The sequence below is a fragment of the Podarcis liolepis genome (assembly GCF_965112155.1).
Source record: "Podarcis liolepis genome assembly, chromosome: 9".
NCBI lineage: Eukaryota > Metazoa > Chordata > Lepidosauria > Squamata > Lacertidae > Podarcis > Podarcis liolepis.
The window spans coordinates 32,707,486-32,720,959 of record NC_139564.1 but is presented as its reverse complement, the minus strand read 5'-3'; the positions used below and the strand labels follow the sequence as shown (position 1 = coordinate 32,720,959).

The window sequence follows — 13,474 nt, the reverse complement described above, 5'->3', positions numbered from 1 at the left end:
GTGTACCCTGTTAACTCATGTTCTCCCAAATTAAGAGCAACTATTCCATATCCTAGTTAAGATCTCCACTACTTGAATTACAATAAATGAAATCATTATGACAGCCTCATTTTAGTACTATCTCAAAACTGTGGTGCAGTGCCATTTTTCAGTAAGATATATACCGGTACCTAAAATTCCGAAAAACAACCATAACAATCCATAATAAGCTAAAATCATTCTTGCCAATTTACAGAGGTGATGGCAAGCTGTCAGACCACGAGTTATGGAGAATGTGGAAGCTGGCATGCTATTTTGTGATATTTCTGGTTTGCCTAATACAGTTGTTAATTTTCAGTTTCTTTGTGCAACTAAATGGTTTCTTGAACTATTAGCGCATATATAATTTCTCCACCTTTTGGTGATGAACTAACATTATCTATTCTTGGTTTTGCAAAGAAGCTTATAGTCATTAGTACTGAAAGTACTACGCAAATGACACTGAATCATCTCTGTCCTTGCTGCATTTTATAAAGACATCATACTGCAAAGTTCTCTTCAGCATCTTTACCACACAAAGCAGCTCTTGCAATAGCTGCATAAAATAGCTGCTTTGTCAATCATATATTTAAAACTAGAAAAGTGGATATATTCCCCTTCCTGTTTTTCTTGTTCTTTTTAAGCGGAATTCAAAATATTCATGGAATAAATATTATTTATATGTAATTTTATTCCCAAAATGAAGTTAATTTTCAGGATATTTCAACATAACTATTTTCCCACTGCCCAGTATTCCAACCATCCCATGGCTATGACCCTCTGAGAGTGCAAGTAACTGTTTCCTTAAGATTACTAACAAGAGGTAAAGTATGAGATAGAAAATCTTTTCATACATTATAACAGTTTAATAAATGATTTTTACAAGATCACATTATTACAACCCATAAAAATGAACAACAACACTAGTTTGGTATGGGGAATTTTTTTTCAATTTGTTTGTTTGGTTTTTTTGAAAAAAGATTAGTTTATTTATTTAAAAGCAGTGATTTTTAGAACTGCAGGCAGTCCTATGCATGTTTATTGAGAAGAACATCTCAGTATGGTCAATGGGGCTTGCTTCCGCTAGGTATGGTATGCATAGAATTATAGGTTTAATATCTCAAAATGCAGGTGGACTAAATGTGGGAAATTCTGCACATAGTATATCTGGCATAGTAAAAGGTCTCTTTTGCATCCTGATATGGTCCAGAAACTTACATGAGTTGTTATTTTGAAAGCTTGTCTTCTCAAAAGTTTTTTTCTGGCCATGCCATTATCCATGGCCAAATTACAGGCTGTGGTTATAACATCTGAATTATGTGGTTTCGTCTGAGTAGCATAATATTCCCACTGAAGTCAGCAAGGGTTTGGTTCAGATACAGAGGATCTTTAAATAAAAGCCCTGTGTGGATTCTGCTTGTTGCCATCGCAAATTATAAAAGACTTTCTTCATCCTCACTTTTAACTGCAGCCTCTTTAACTGCAGAGGGGCACTGACCTTCAGGAGTGGCTTTCAAAACATGTGGCGGCTGTGAGACGGGCAATCTGGAAAGACTAAGCCTATGCTTAACTCAAAGTTCCCCAACCTGGTGCCCGCCACTATTTTGGACTGCAACTGAAATCACTCCTGACCAATGGCCATGCTAGCTAGGGCTGATTGGAGTTGTAGTTCAACAACACCTGGAGTGCAACCTTTCCTATCTCTTCAGCTGGAGAAGAAGAAATAAGGCTTTTCAATATATGATTACATTCTACCTGACTTGAACAGACCAGAGCCAAGGCTATATCAAATACTTAGCATCAGCTCCTCATCTCAAGTTTTATAGGCAGATGCCAACTTGAGTCTAATAAAGCGCCCTTTGGTCACTTTTCCCAAAGGCTGGACAAGCAACCTAAAAACCTTTTTTAAGCCAGCTATTGATCAGCACATCTAGTCTCAAGTCTTTGCCATGATTAATTATCACTTTTAGTGACTGTAGAAAGTCCCATTCAATAGGACTTGCTCCTGAGGTAAGTTCACAGAACTTCCATTTTGGTCTCAGTCCAATCTTAGAATCCCATTACTTGGTTTTTGACTCTTTAATATCATTAAATAACTCCAAAAGAATAAATATCACATTTGCTCTTTTTTTAAGGCTCCAGACAGGAGAGTTTCATAACCCTAGCTGGAGATATTGGAACTGAGTGCACACCACTGAGCTACAGAGCTTCCACAACATACCGTTATTATCTAGATACTTACAATCTGGGGCTAACATTATATGTAAGTCTCAAGATTCTTTCTGTCCATATGGGAGAAGGGGACAACTTCCCTGCCATTTATACACTCATTACTGTCTCCTTTCCCACTCTATTCCCATTTGGTTTTCCACTTCATGTCCTTTAACCCTTTCTGCTGTCTGTCCTCTCTGCTTCAACAGACTTTATCATTCCTACCATTGCAGGAATTGTGTTTTGCATCTCTTTGACCCAGAATCCATTTGCCCACATTTTGTCTTTACAAATGTCGCAAGATAGGAAAAGGACTACTCTTCTCTTAGACATTTCATGTCTCTCAATCCTTATGATGTCTCCTGACTTTTTAGTAGTGCCATTCTAAATGGATGAGATTTAATAACCACAGCAATTATAAAGCATTGCAAACAGAAACATTTTCCAAGTTTAATTTATCTAGAACAAGGGACAGGACTATTTCTGTTGGAAATAAAGTCAACTTCCCCCCTGAAAATCAAATGCAACGGTTGGATGAATACCATCTGGTATAAGCAACTTATTTTTATTTAACGTGTTAGTATGTTCCAGCACTTTGTCACTTGACTTCTTATTCTCAGATGCGGCCTCTTAATTACCTGACATGAACAGATAAAATGAATGCAACTGTCATAACAGCTACTTTGGAATCTGCTTAATCTTATGAGTTGATCTCTGCTAAACTAAATTATTTTTATGCTGTTCCAACTACCTTTTAAACACGCAACTGCTAGGCTTGGGCATTTATTAGTTATGTGAGATATATGCTATATTTTATTGAGTTAGCGTAATTTTCACTAACCCACTCTATATTCCTGACTTACTCTGTGAAGCTCTATTTAGCATCTTGAAGTTTTGTGGTGCAGAATGTATATGCCGCTTTTACATTTCTGGTTAAGTATACATTCTTTGGCTATCACAGGAGTGGGGAAACCATGGGCCAAATGTGGTCCCTCAAACCTCTCTATATGGCCCTACAGCCCTTCTCGTGCCACACAACCTCTTCAACAACAAACACTCTCGCCAGGCCATTCACCAGCTCTGCTTCACTATCCCTGAGCTTTCATAATGGGATTAAGTCTGCAGCTGCTGCCTGTTGCACTGCAGTCCTCCCCACCCCCTGTTATCATTTCTCCAAATGTATGTTTCACAACAAATGTTTCCCATGTCAAAGGCTGCTCAGGGAAACATTTTCAATCACACCCAGGGGCTTCTGCACAGGCAGTGTGAGTTTGGGGGCAGCTCTCCCTCAATCCTAGGAACTGGCTTCTTGGGAATTATTAATAGAGTCAAAAGTCCCAGTGGAAATACAGACTGAAGTTCTAGACTTTATCCATTCTGTTTCTGGGATTGCTTTGTTCTTTATCCTTTGAATAATTAAACTTGTTTAATAATATGCAAATAATATATTTCTCTCCTCCCATCCTGAAGCTAAGAAATAACACAATTTAAACAATAGGCATTTTATTTGTAGGGTCAAGTATGGCTGCCCCCCACCCAGCTGCAGACATGGGTAGCATACCTTGCTCTGTTAAGAGTTTTCTAAATTAGCTTTGTTTGTTTGTTTGTTTTAAATCCCCTTTGTAGCTTTCAACAGCTCCTTGATACTTTTTGGGGGGCACAATTTGCCCCAAGAGAATGTTAAACTTAATTAGCCTGTGGTCACTATAGCTCGACTCTAGTTACCACTTGAATAAACTCGGTTGCTTCTCTTAGAATTGCAACTGAGAATAGGCTCTCTCTCTCTGTTGGGTTCAAAAAAGAAATTATTCATTGTAAAATATTTTCTCAACTCTATAAAATATCATGCTCTTCAGTAGCTGGTTTCTTCTCCTTCACCTACCTCTCTCTCTCTCTAAAATAACTCTTGCTTGTTATGAAGTTCAAAATCTAACTTTATACAAAAGAAAACATTAATTGCAGGTAGGGGAAAACCTGCCTGATTTTAGATTTAATATAGCTTTAGCCTGAAGTCTAGAAACAAGTCTAGAAGAAAAGAAAAGGAAAAAAAAGCCCTGAATCCTATTCCCCTTTAAATGTCTTTCAGATACCACCAACACACTGCACAGGCTTACAAATCTTCAAATGTACATCACAACTTATTAGAAAATAAACAAACTAGAGGGGCAGCTATGTAGAGTGGTATAAGATTTAAATCATAGAATTTTAATCATAGAGTGGTCTATGATTTAAAAAGGCAGAAGCAACAGGAACAGGCTGAATTTGGATGATAAACCTCTTATAGCTGTTTGGCACTGCAAAGTTGCTGTTCATTTTCAGCCATTAGGAGAAAAAAGATACACTACCTTCACTGAACAAGCTCAGGCATCACCTTAAAGAAATGTACAATGCTACAGGTCTGAAACATATGACCTAAAATCATGAAAAGGTTATTAGGAATGCATGGCTGAAGTAGTATCTCTAGAGTGAAGGGTGCATTTGGAATGGCTGATCTGCTGAACAGTGAAAAAAAGATCTGTCAATCCTCCTCTAGATCATTAAGTTCAAAGGTAACCTAGCAGGTACAAGAAGTACAACCAGATGGTGTTTTGGCTTTTTTCTTTTTCTTTTCGGAACAAGTGATGTGCCTTAACATCAGCTGCTAGAAACTAAAATATACAAAGCTGGAATCAGAAGCTTCTGCTATGTCTGGCTTCTTAGTCTAAAAGCTAAAATAAGCATAAATAAAGCATAAATTCCCGCTTTAAGATGGGATCCCTCTAGGACAGAACTGGGGAGGGGAGGGCAGAACTGAGAAAAGGAAGCACTGCTATATTGCATTTCAATGGTGACATTACCACTCTCATCAATTAGATTTGCTTTTCTTTCTTTCAGAAAGATCCCTGCAACCTTTGCAGCCGCTGCACTTCCTAAATGAAGGCACTGGTTTTCTTCATTTCCAGACACACAGACTCATCCTAACCACTTATAATCAAGGGAAGACTTTACGATCTCCTAATAAAACATAATGGGCCGGTAAGCATCGCAATGTAGAATCTCGGGCCAAAGAGTGATTTCAAGGCACTCCACTTGGCATGGAAATGAATAAGGAATTCTCCTCTTTCACCTAACCCTACGCACCATCTTCTGTATCACAAACAAGCACCATCATACTTACAATGGTCTCAAGAATTCAGAAAGCTCCAGAAAAGATTGTTAAAAGTTCATCCCATGAAGGATGGTCAAGAGAACAAAAGGCGATGGCAGCAGCAGCAGAGAAATATGAATCGGAGAATGAATGCCAAGCCTTGCTCAATGGGGAACAAAGCAGCTGTTGGGTACAAAACAAGTTTGGTACCACAAGTAGTCCCAATGAAGAAGCACCACAAACAGCTTACAAATGTGAGGAAATACTTGTCTTGCTAACTATTTACTTTTAAAAAATTCATTAGGGCAACAGTTCCAAAAACAGCATTTTAAAAAACAAATCCATCTTCAACAAGGTCCTAGAAGTTACAAACTTAAAATGCCATAGGCATTTTCTTTAAAAAAATAATAATAAGATATCAACATTGTTCTCTTCAGTGGTTCTTAATCCAAAGGGATTCAGGGCTTCTTCCCCCCATTGCCTCTGGTATACTGCTCTATTCCTAGCAAGCACCCTGGGGAATGGAGTTTTATTCCCATCAAGGGAAAACTCTCTAGCAGCCTTTTGAACAGTACTTACTCAAATATGGTGGTTTGTAAGGCGCTCGTGTATTAGACAGCAGTCCATCCAGTTCCTTCCTCTCCAGAGTGCTGTGAAGGGCCTTCTCTTTGCCAAAGGTGGAGAAGGACCTCTCTGCCCCTGGCTGGGCTTCTGGTGTTTCAAACACTTCAGTGTCTGGAACAGAGTCCATACCGGGCACATGAAGATTGCTGCGGTAATCCGCAGCTTGGCGTCCATCAGAAGGGACAAAAGAGGGCATCCAGCACCGATCCGAGTGGCCCAAGGCTTTACATTCCTCCGTGCAATTAGAGAAGAGATCCATGCCTACAAGCAGGAAAGAGAGAAAAACTGTAGATATAATCTTCAGCATCATGACCAGCTGCTGATGTATGGTGATCAAAAAGGAGTTGGGTGTTTTTTTTTCATCACCTTCATTCTCCCAATAAAGAATCTGATCATTCAGTCTTCAAAAGACAGCACCTTCATTTAAAAAGAAAGGAAGTGCTAGAACGCTCCACAAATGGCAAAGCAAGCATAAGATGACAGGAAAGATTGTTATTATATATATAATAAAATATTGCGAACTTCCTCCATCAAGCTATCTGGGAGCTGGTCCCACTGTGTTTGATGGTAATGGCAGCGGCTTGATGCCCAACAATCGTCAACAAGGGGTTAGTATGACACAAAAAGGGTGGCATAATGGGGAGGAAAGATGAGAAAGGGATGTAACTAAGTGGAATGAAATTCCACTTGTTCGGCTAGTGGAAAATGTCAATATATAGATAGGCTAAAGATTAAGGACTTTATTTTGGAGGAAGGAACATGACCTAAAAGAGCCAGCCTTTGGCACCATTTCTTCCAAGTTATTTTTTCTGCTACCATCTACTTTACAGTCCCTTAAGCCACATTAGTAGCTGTAAAAAAAAAAAAAGCCTATTGTGAAATTACTCTAATTAGTGGCACTAAGGGTAGCTGAAGCCTGATGCGACACAGATCCAGATACTATTGACAAACGTGTTAATGCTTACTCTATACCAGCAAACACTGGTCCCTGCCAACATGAAGCTGTTTGCTTACAAATCCTTTAAAGCTATTAGAATTCTAAATGACAAGTGAGACTATCTTCCGATAGGCATTTCAATAGACTGATTCCTTTAAGGCACTAGGACAGGTTTCTCGAAGGAGCAGTGATGGTTGAAGTCGTTAAGAGTGGAATGGAATAACCAATGTTTGCTCAAGAGTGATATTACTGCATGCTTAAGAATTCAGTGGTCAAAAGTTGTTTTTCATGGCTTTGCTTGGAGAAAGAACTGAAAGGTTTTAGAGCTGAATTTGTACATGTAACAGTGGAAGAAAGCCTCGTGTTGACTTGGCTGGACAACAACAGCAATAAAATCACCCCCCCCTTCCCTAACACAAAGCTTACCGCTCCAACAAAACACCAAAACTCATTAACACTAAAGATACTGTTCAACACCAACAAAATGATCCACACAGCCTGGCCACCATCAGATGTTCATCAATGTAAGCCGCAGATCGTCATTTCCCAAACCTAGAGCCAAGACTCACTGGCATTGCATCATGGCAGCCTTGCAAGTCAGTTGGCAGGCTGCGGACTGCAGAGAAAGGAATAATCTGCCACAAGACCTTTAAAGTGTACAGCTCCTCTGTGTCAGGATTCGGGAATGGCAGCTGGTTCCTACAGATTACATTTTCCTGATGAGAAATTTCTACTATTTTTAATGCAATAGAAAAGACTATGTAGCCACTGTCTGAAGTCAGTATCAGCTATCCCCACCCACACTACCCTCCAAGCAAAGATTCATATTAAGAATTCTGCTGCAGCTTTTATAAGTAGAAGCAGTGTCTTAGCAAATTTTCTGCAAATAAGGTATCCCACCCAATTACCAACAAGTGCTTGATAACTAGAGAAACATAAGGGGATTTGTCTCAAGATTAATCTCACTTTATAATGACAGTTTTATTTTAAATTAAGCTTTGTGCAATACAAAGTCTGGATTTGACTGTAACCTTCTAATGATAATTGCTATGCAGAAGTCTGGAAGTAAATTACTAATCGGTGAGCTGTTGAGGAATGCAAACGTGAACGGCAGCTGGGATTAAAGATTTAGGGGAGGAATAGCATCCGAGACATACAAATGGTTTGTGAAATAAATGGCTAGCTTATTTCTTTGCTGACACAATGGTAAAGAAAAGGGGTGGACAGAAAAGGCATTCTGAGACATTTTCAACATTTCTCCAGCAATATTCCTCTCTTTATATAATAAATCCGACTAGTAACTTTCCAGCAGATATTGCAATTGCAAAGCTGATTTTTAAAACATAGCTTAACATTTATATTTCATAAAAAATGAAGCAAATATAAAGAAATAAGTCATAATATTATCCAGAAGGATTTCAAGCTTCATTACAGTCACAATCTCTGTATTTGTTCAAAAAGGCTTCTGAAAATAAATTTCAGTTTTGGAAACTGACACAAAGACATAAGAAAACAAGTAAAACTATATTATATTCCTTGTCTAGATCATTCCTCCCCCAATTCAAAACTACCTGTTTGCAGTTGTGAAACATCTATGAAATTGTAAACTCCTTTGATTTTTGCTGCTAAATGCATGTACAATGCTGTGCAATAATATAGTATAATGCAAAACAGGAAACTATACAATAGCTACTATAAATAGGTATAATCAAACCCTAGTTAAGCACTTTAAGTTCCCATGTCATCAGGTAACTGATAATAACAGGTGCTATCCAACTGAGTGACATTCAGAATAGACCCATTGAAACAACAGACTGAAGTTACTTTCGTGCATTGATTTCAATGGGTCTGCCCAGAACATGACTAATGTTGGATATCAGCCACAGAAACTTTTAAAATGCTGTTCTGCTCAGAAAAACTACCATGATTTCAATGGGCCCTACTCCCAGGGGTATAATGTTTGTGATTCAGGTGCTAAACTCTGCCTGAGTCACATCCTAACACACACACACTCAACGTAAGTTAGGCAAGCATGGATTTAAGGGTTGTAGCCAATGGCAGGTTGCACAACCAAAAGTGTTTCTTCAAGACCCGGTTCCCACCAACTTCTACTGCCAAATCCAGTGGTGAAAACTGGGTGGCTCTCCTTGTGCTAGCAAATGTGTTTTTGCTAGCATAAAGCCAACAAAATCCCAATTGTTTAGCAAGAGGAGAAACAAAATGTCTCTCCCACCCAAACCTTGAAGACTGAAATGATCAGGCCATTACATCCTACAATACAATATAGAGAAATGAAGATTCTGGTTTAGAAATTGCACTGGCAAAAATGCAGACTTTAATTCAAGTTGTGCATTCTCCCATTTTTAAACTGTCTATAACAGGGTGACATTTTACCAAATGGTTTCTAACAGGTGTTTCTTCATGGTGTCATAATGACCTAGAATTGGAGCAATAGAAGCACAGCTGGTGATGCATAGATTCAGTAAACAGAGAGATTGTGAATGGCTCAGTGTCTGGGAATTGAATTGGCTCTGGGGTGTTTTTTGTTTTTTTGTTTTTCCCAGATCAGATTGCAATGTAGTTTTATGGCAAGCTAGCAATCTTATGCACGTTTACTCTGAAGCATGTCACACTGTATTCAATGAGACCTATACCCTAACTGGTGTGTTTAGGATTGCACATTCTGTCACTCTCATGTAATATTTAATAATGAAAACCTTTTAGAGGAAGAAACAAGATTTGGCTTTGTGCTTTACTTTACAGAAAGAAAGACCGTATCTACCATCAGGGAATGTCTGCTTCCACCTGCTATGCCCCATTCTCCTGCCTTAGGAGGCTTTATCAGAAGATGACAGAAGGACAGAAGTTGGGGAAGGAGGTGGCTAGATACTAATCTCATTGCCTTGGGGTTATTTTCACAGTTTGTCATATGCCTCTTTGTAATTTATTCCAGGAATGTGGAATCTTCTTGCCACCCAAGGGCCACAATATCTCAAGGGTGACCTTCTGGGAGCCACGTACCAGTGGGGTGTGTGGCAATACACGCCACTCTCCACCTTCCATCTAGGCAAGCAAGACATATTGTCACAGGTAAAACCACAAGAGGAGGATGCAGAGAAGGTTCAGTGAGGGGTGGAGCCTGGGGAAGGGGTGTGGCCTGAATCCCAATGACCTACAGAGGCCTGGTGGGCCACATTTGGTTCCCAGGCACCTGCTTTATATGCTGTCTTAATTTTCTTTGATATATTTTGAATGAATTGTTGCATTGTGTAGTAGGAATATTATAATTGTTGTTATGCACCATGTCTATTGTACTATTGCATTGAAGTTTTGTTTTCTGAAACAGCTCTGAAGACAGATGTAGAAACAATCAGTCATAAAACTGACAGATTTAAAGCACAATGGCTTCAAATAAGTGATTTAAAACCACCAAGCACAAAACCAGTTTCTTTAAGTTTTATAATACCATTTTCCATTTATGCAATGTCACCAAAAGTCTTTTTATGGCCTGGAGTGTGCATTTAGGATAGAGGGCAACTGCTACAGTGTTAGGTTGGGTTTCACATACCATCTCTTTCATTACATTTATAGCCTGTACCACCCCAAAAGACTGAATGTGGGTAACTTCTCCTCTTACAAACAAACAAAAACCCAGCAAAACCAAATAAACATGTTTGTGGCATATGATGTTCCGGAAATGATAGTAATTATACATTTCTTTAGACTTGGAGAGCTAACTATTTTGCAAGAAAAGAATGGCTGGTGTTATCACTAACACTTGTTGATTTACCACTAAAACACAGCTTGTTCACGATTCGATAAACTTTGGTGCAAAAGAGCCCTGCCAAGGACTGAGGAAGTGGTTGCTTCCTCTGAACTTCTCAATAAACCAAGAATCCCGTTACTGATTTATATATAAAGGAAATGTTCAGTCACTCAAACACTTCCATCTCAACTTTGTCATAAATCTAACATGATGTGCAGTCTCTCTCTGCTAACTTATCTATTATTCCTGCCAAATCTACATTGGGGGAGATTGACTTAAAAATGGTAATTGAATTTGGAAAAAAAAGGGAAATTTCCATTACATGTTAAACTGGGATTTTAAAAGTAAATGAGAGTTATGGATTTTCAATGACTGTGCCAAAAGGGTTCTTCAAACAACTAGTACAAGTTACTTGTCAATAATATCCCTCAGTGTATCTCATTTGTTATAAACAAAAAACACGAGCAAACAAACAATTTATCCCTCACACTCCATCTATATTTCTGAACAATTTCCACTGCCACTAGCCATATCATGGGGTGTAAACTAGGGAAACAAAAAAGGCCATGATTATAAAGACTACGGTCAACAGTAGTATTGATTGAAGTAACAAAGGGGTATGCTTGAAACTCCTCCCGCAGTCAGCACCCAGTTTGCAAGAGAACTTAAACAGGGAAGTAGGTTATAACTACGTGTGGAAGTACAATCCCATTGAATTCAGTGGGGCTAAAGCAGTCTAGCTATTCACAATAACGAAGCCTTTATAAGGCATTCAAGTTTACATGAAATAACATGATTTGGTCTCAAACGTTAGGCATTTTTGAGATTTGTTCCTTCTTGATTAAATTAAATTAAGAGGAGAAAGAGAAAAGTATGCACAGAAAGCCTCTAGAGATTTTGAATAATCTTCAAAGTATCAGTCTCTAATTATCCAATTAAAAATTGCAACTGTAAGTAATAAGTATGCCAGACTTTCTTTCCTCCTCCCCTCCTCCCACCCGCCAACTGCACCTACTTTCTCCAAAACAGTTACATTTTTAAATAATAAAAGGCACTTCCCAGCTCTTTGGCAGCAAAAGTAGTCTTCAAAGTTTGCTTTCAACTACATGCATGTTTTTTTCCCATCTGTGCTCTATGTCACCGCAAGGTTTTCTAGATATTACAGTAACGTCATGACAGAATCTAGACCAGTGGGTTGTGAACAATCTTAAGGATAGCATCTACAGGAAAACAACTAAAAGATACAAAAGTCTCCCCAGAAAATAAAAGCACCAGAATGATATTCAAATCAAGGAACAACCTGGAATGAAAAATAAGAAATAGCTATCTATGCTCCTTTGGAATTTTGGCATTTTCATTTCTCATTCTCCACACAGTAACAGCAATGCAATTCTCTTTCCAGTTCCTAGAATTGAACCCTGTTGGTTCTTATCTGAGCAGCTAAGAATTGTTCCTTAAATCCCTTGACAAGAGAATCCTGTGAAATTAAACACACACCCTTGGTCATTGGCTTTTTAATGGCAATTCCCTTAAGATGCTCGGATGCAAGCAAAGATTTAAAAACGAAAACTAAACATAAATCCTTGCAGTACAGCCAATCACACACTGGACAGTCACTCTATCCCTGTTTCATTCACATCTGTGCCCAAAAGCAAAGCCATAAATTTTGTCTACAATCCAAGTCCATTTTTTTTAAAAAATCTGTACTGTAGCTATGTTCAAGTTTGAGAAGATCCCTTGCCTTTTTCTTTCCCTATGAAAAATCTAGCCCTTGCAAGTCAGCGTACTTTTTGTATGTTTATTTCGTGAACATCTAGACGCAATGAGGTGGTGGCTGAGGTCCAAGTCCTGGCAGACAGGTGCTCATATCACACAGCATAAATGCAAACAAACACAGAGAGTGGTACTTAGCACCTATGCTGGAAGTCTCAGAAGAGAAGCCAAGATCTTAATTACTCATGGATTAAACACACACAGAGAGAGACACACACACACACCAAGAGAGAGGTGCACTCTTAAAAAGATTTATCTTCAGGAGATAATTCTACATGCAGAAAGTGTTTCTTTAATGGAGCGCATCCTGCCAAAAGCTACCACAGTTATATCACCTGAAGTCACAATCTAGCACCCTTACATTGTGTCAAATTCATTGTCTACACTAAAATTACTGCATTAGGATTCATTTGTTGACTTTGGGGTCTTTTCTCCCAACCCTCTCTCTCCTTTTGTTGTACTCCTTCTGTTGGGTTGGGTTGTTTTTTACTTTTTATTTTAGACTCTTGAGATTCCTCCCCCCTCTAAAACCCCAATAAAAACATTTATGCGGGGAATATACTGAACAGTCCAACGATTTTCCTGAGCTGCAATTGATCTCAATCAAATAATTAGTCCACAATACTTCAGTGAGTTACAGCAGGGAATTGGACTCTTTTGTTTAGATCATATACCATTCCATCTTTGAGGAAACAAAATACAAATAATATTATGTTGTACTGGTATAAAGCCATCAGTGTCCATGATGCTTTACAGAGTACAAGAAGGCAAAGCCATGTCCAGTGAGTTTACAATCTGTAATTCAACACAGAGGGATGGAAATTCAGGCAGTATAAGCAGAACGTAAGAAAATAAGAGAAGCACTGCTGGATGACACACTCTGTTCTCATAGTGGATCACCAGGTGTCTATAGGAAGCCCATAAGCAGAACATAAACACACTGGGAAGATGCTAGTCCTACTCAACAAAGACCCATTCAAGTTAATGGCTATAACTAAGTTAGACTCATTAATTTCAC

At 38.6% G+C, this 13,474-nt stretch overlaps 1 protein-coding gene across 9 annotated transcripts in view; it reads right to left on the bottom strand.

The window, feature by feature from the left end:
• Positions 1-13,474, bottom strand: part of PCDH10 (protocadherin 10) — a 55,916-nt gene that overhangs the window by 31,094 nt on the left and 11,348 nt on the right. For 5 of the 9 annotated variants that reach the window (XM_083519893.1, XM_083519894.1, XM_083519895.1 and 2 more), the window contains exon 4: positions 5,936-6,241. The exons of the other annotated variants lie outside the window; for them this stretch is intronic. In XM_083519893.1, coding sequence (XP_083376019.1) covers positions 5,936-6,241 — 306 coding nt within the window. The remainder of the gene's footprint in view (positions 1-5,935; positions 6,242-13,474) is intronic. 9 annotated transcript variants of the gene reach the window in all.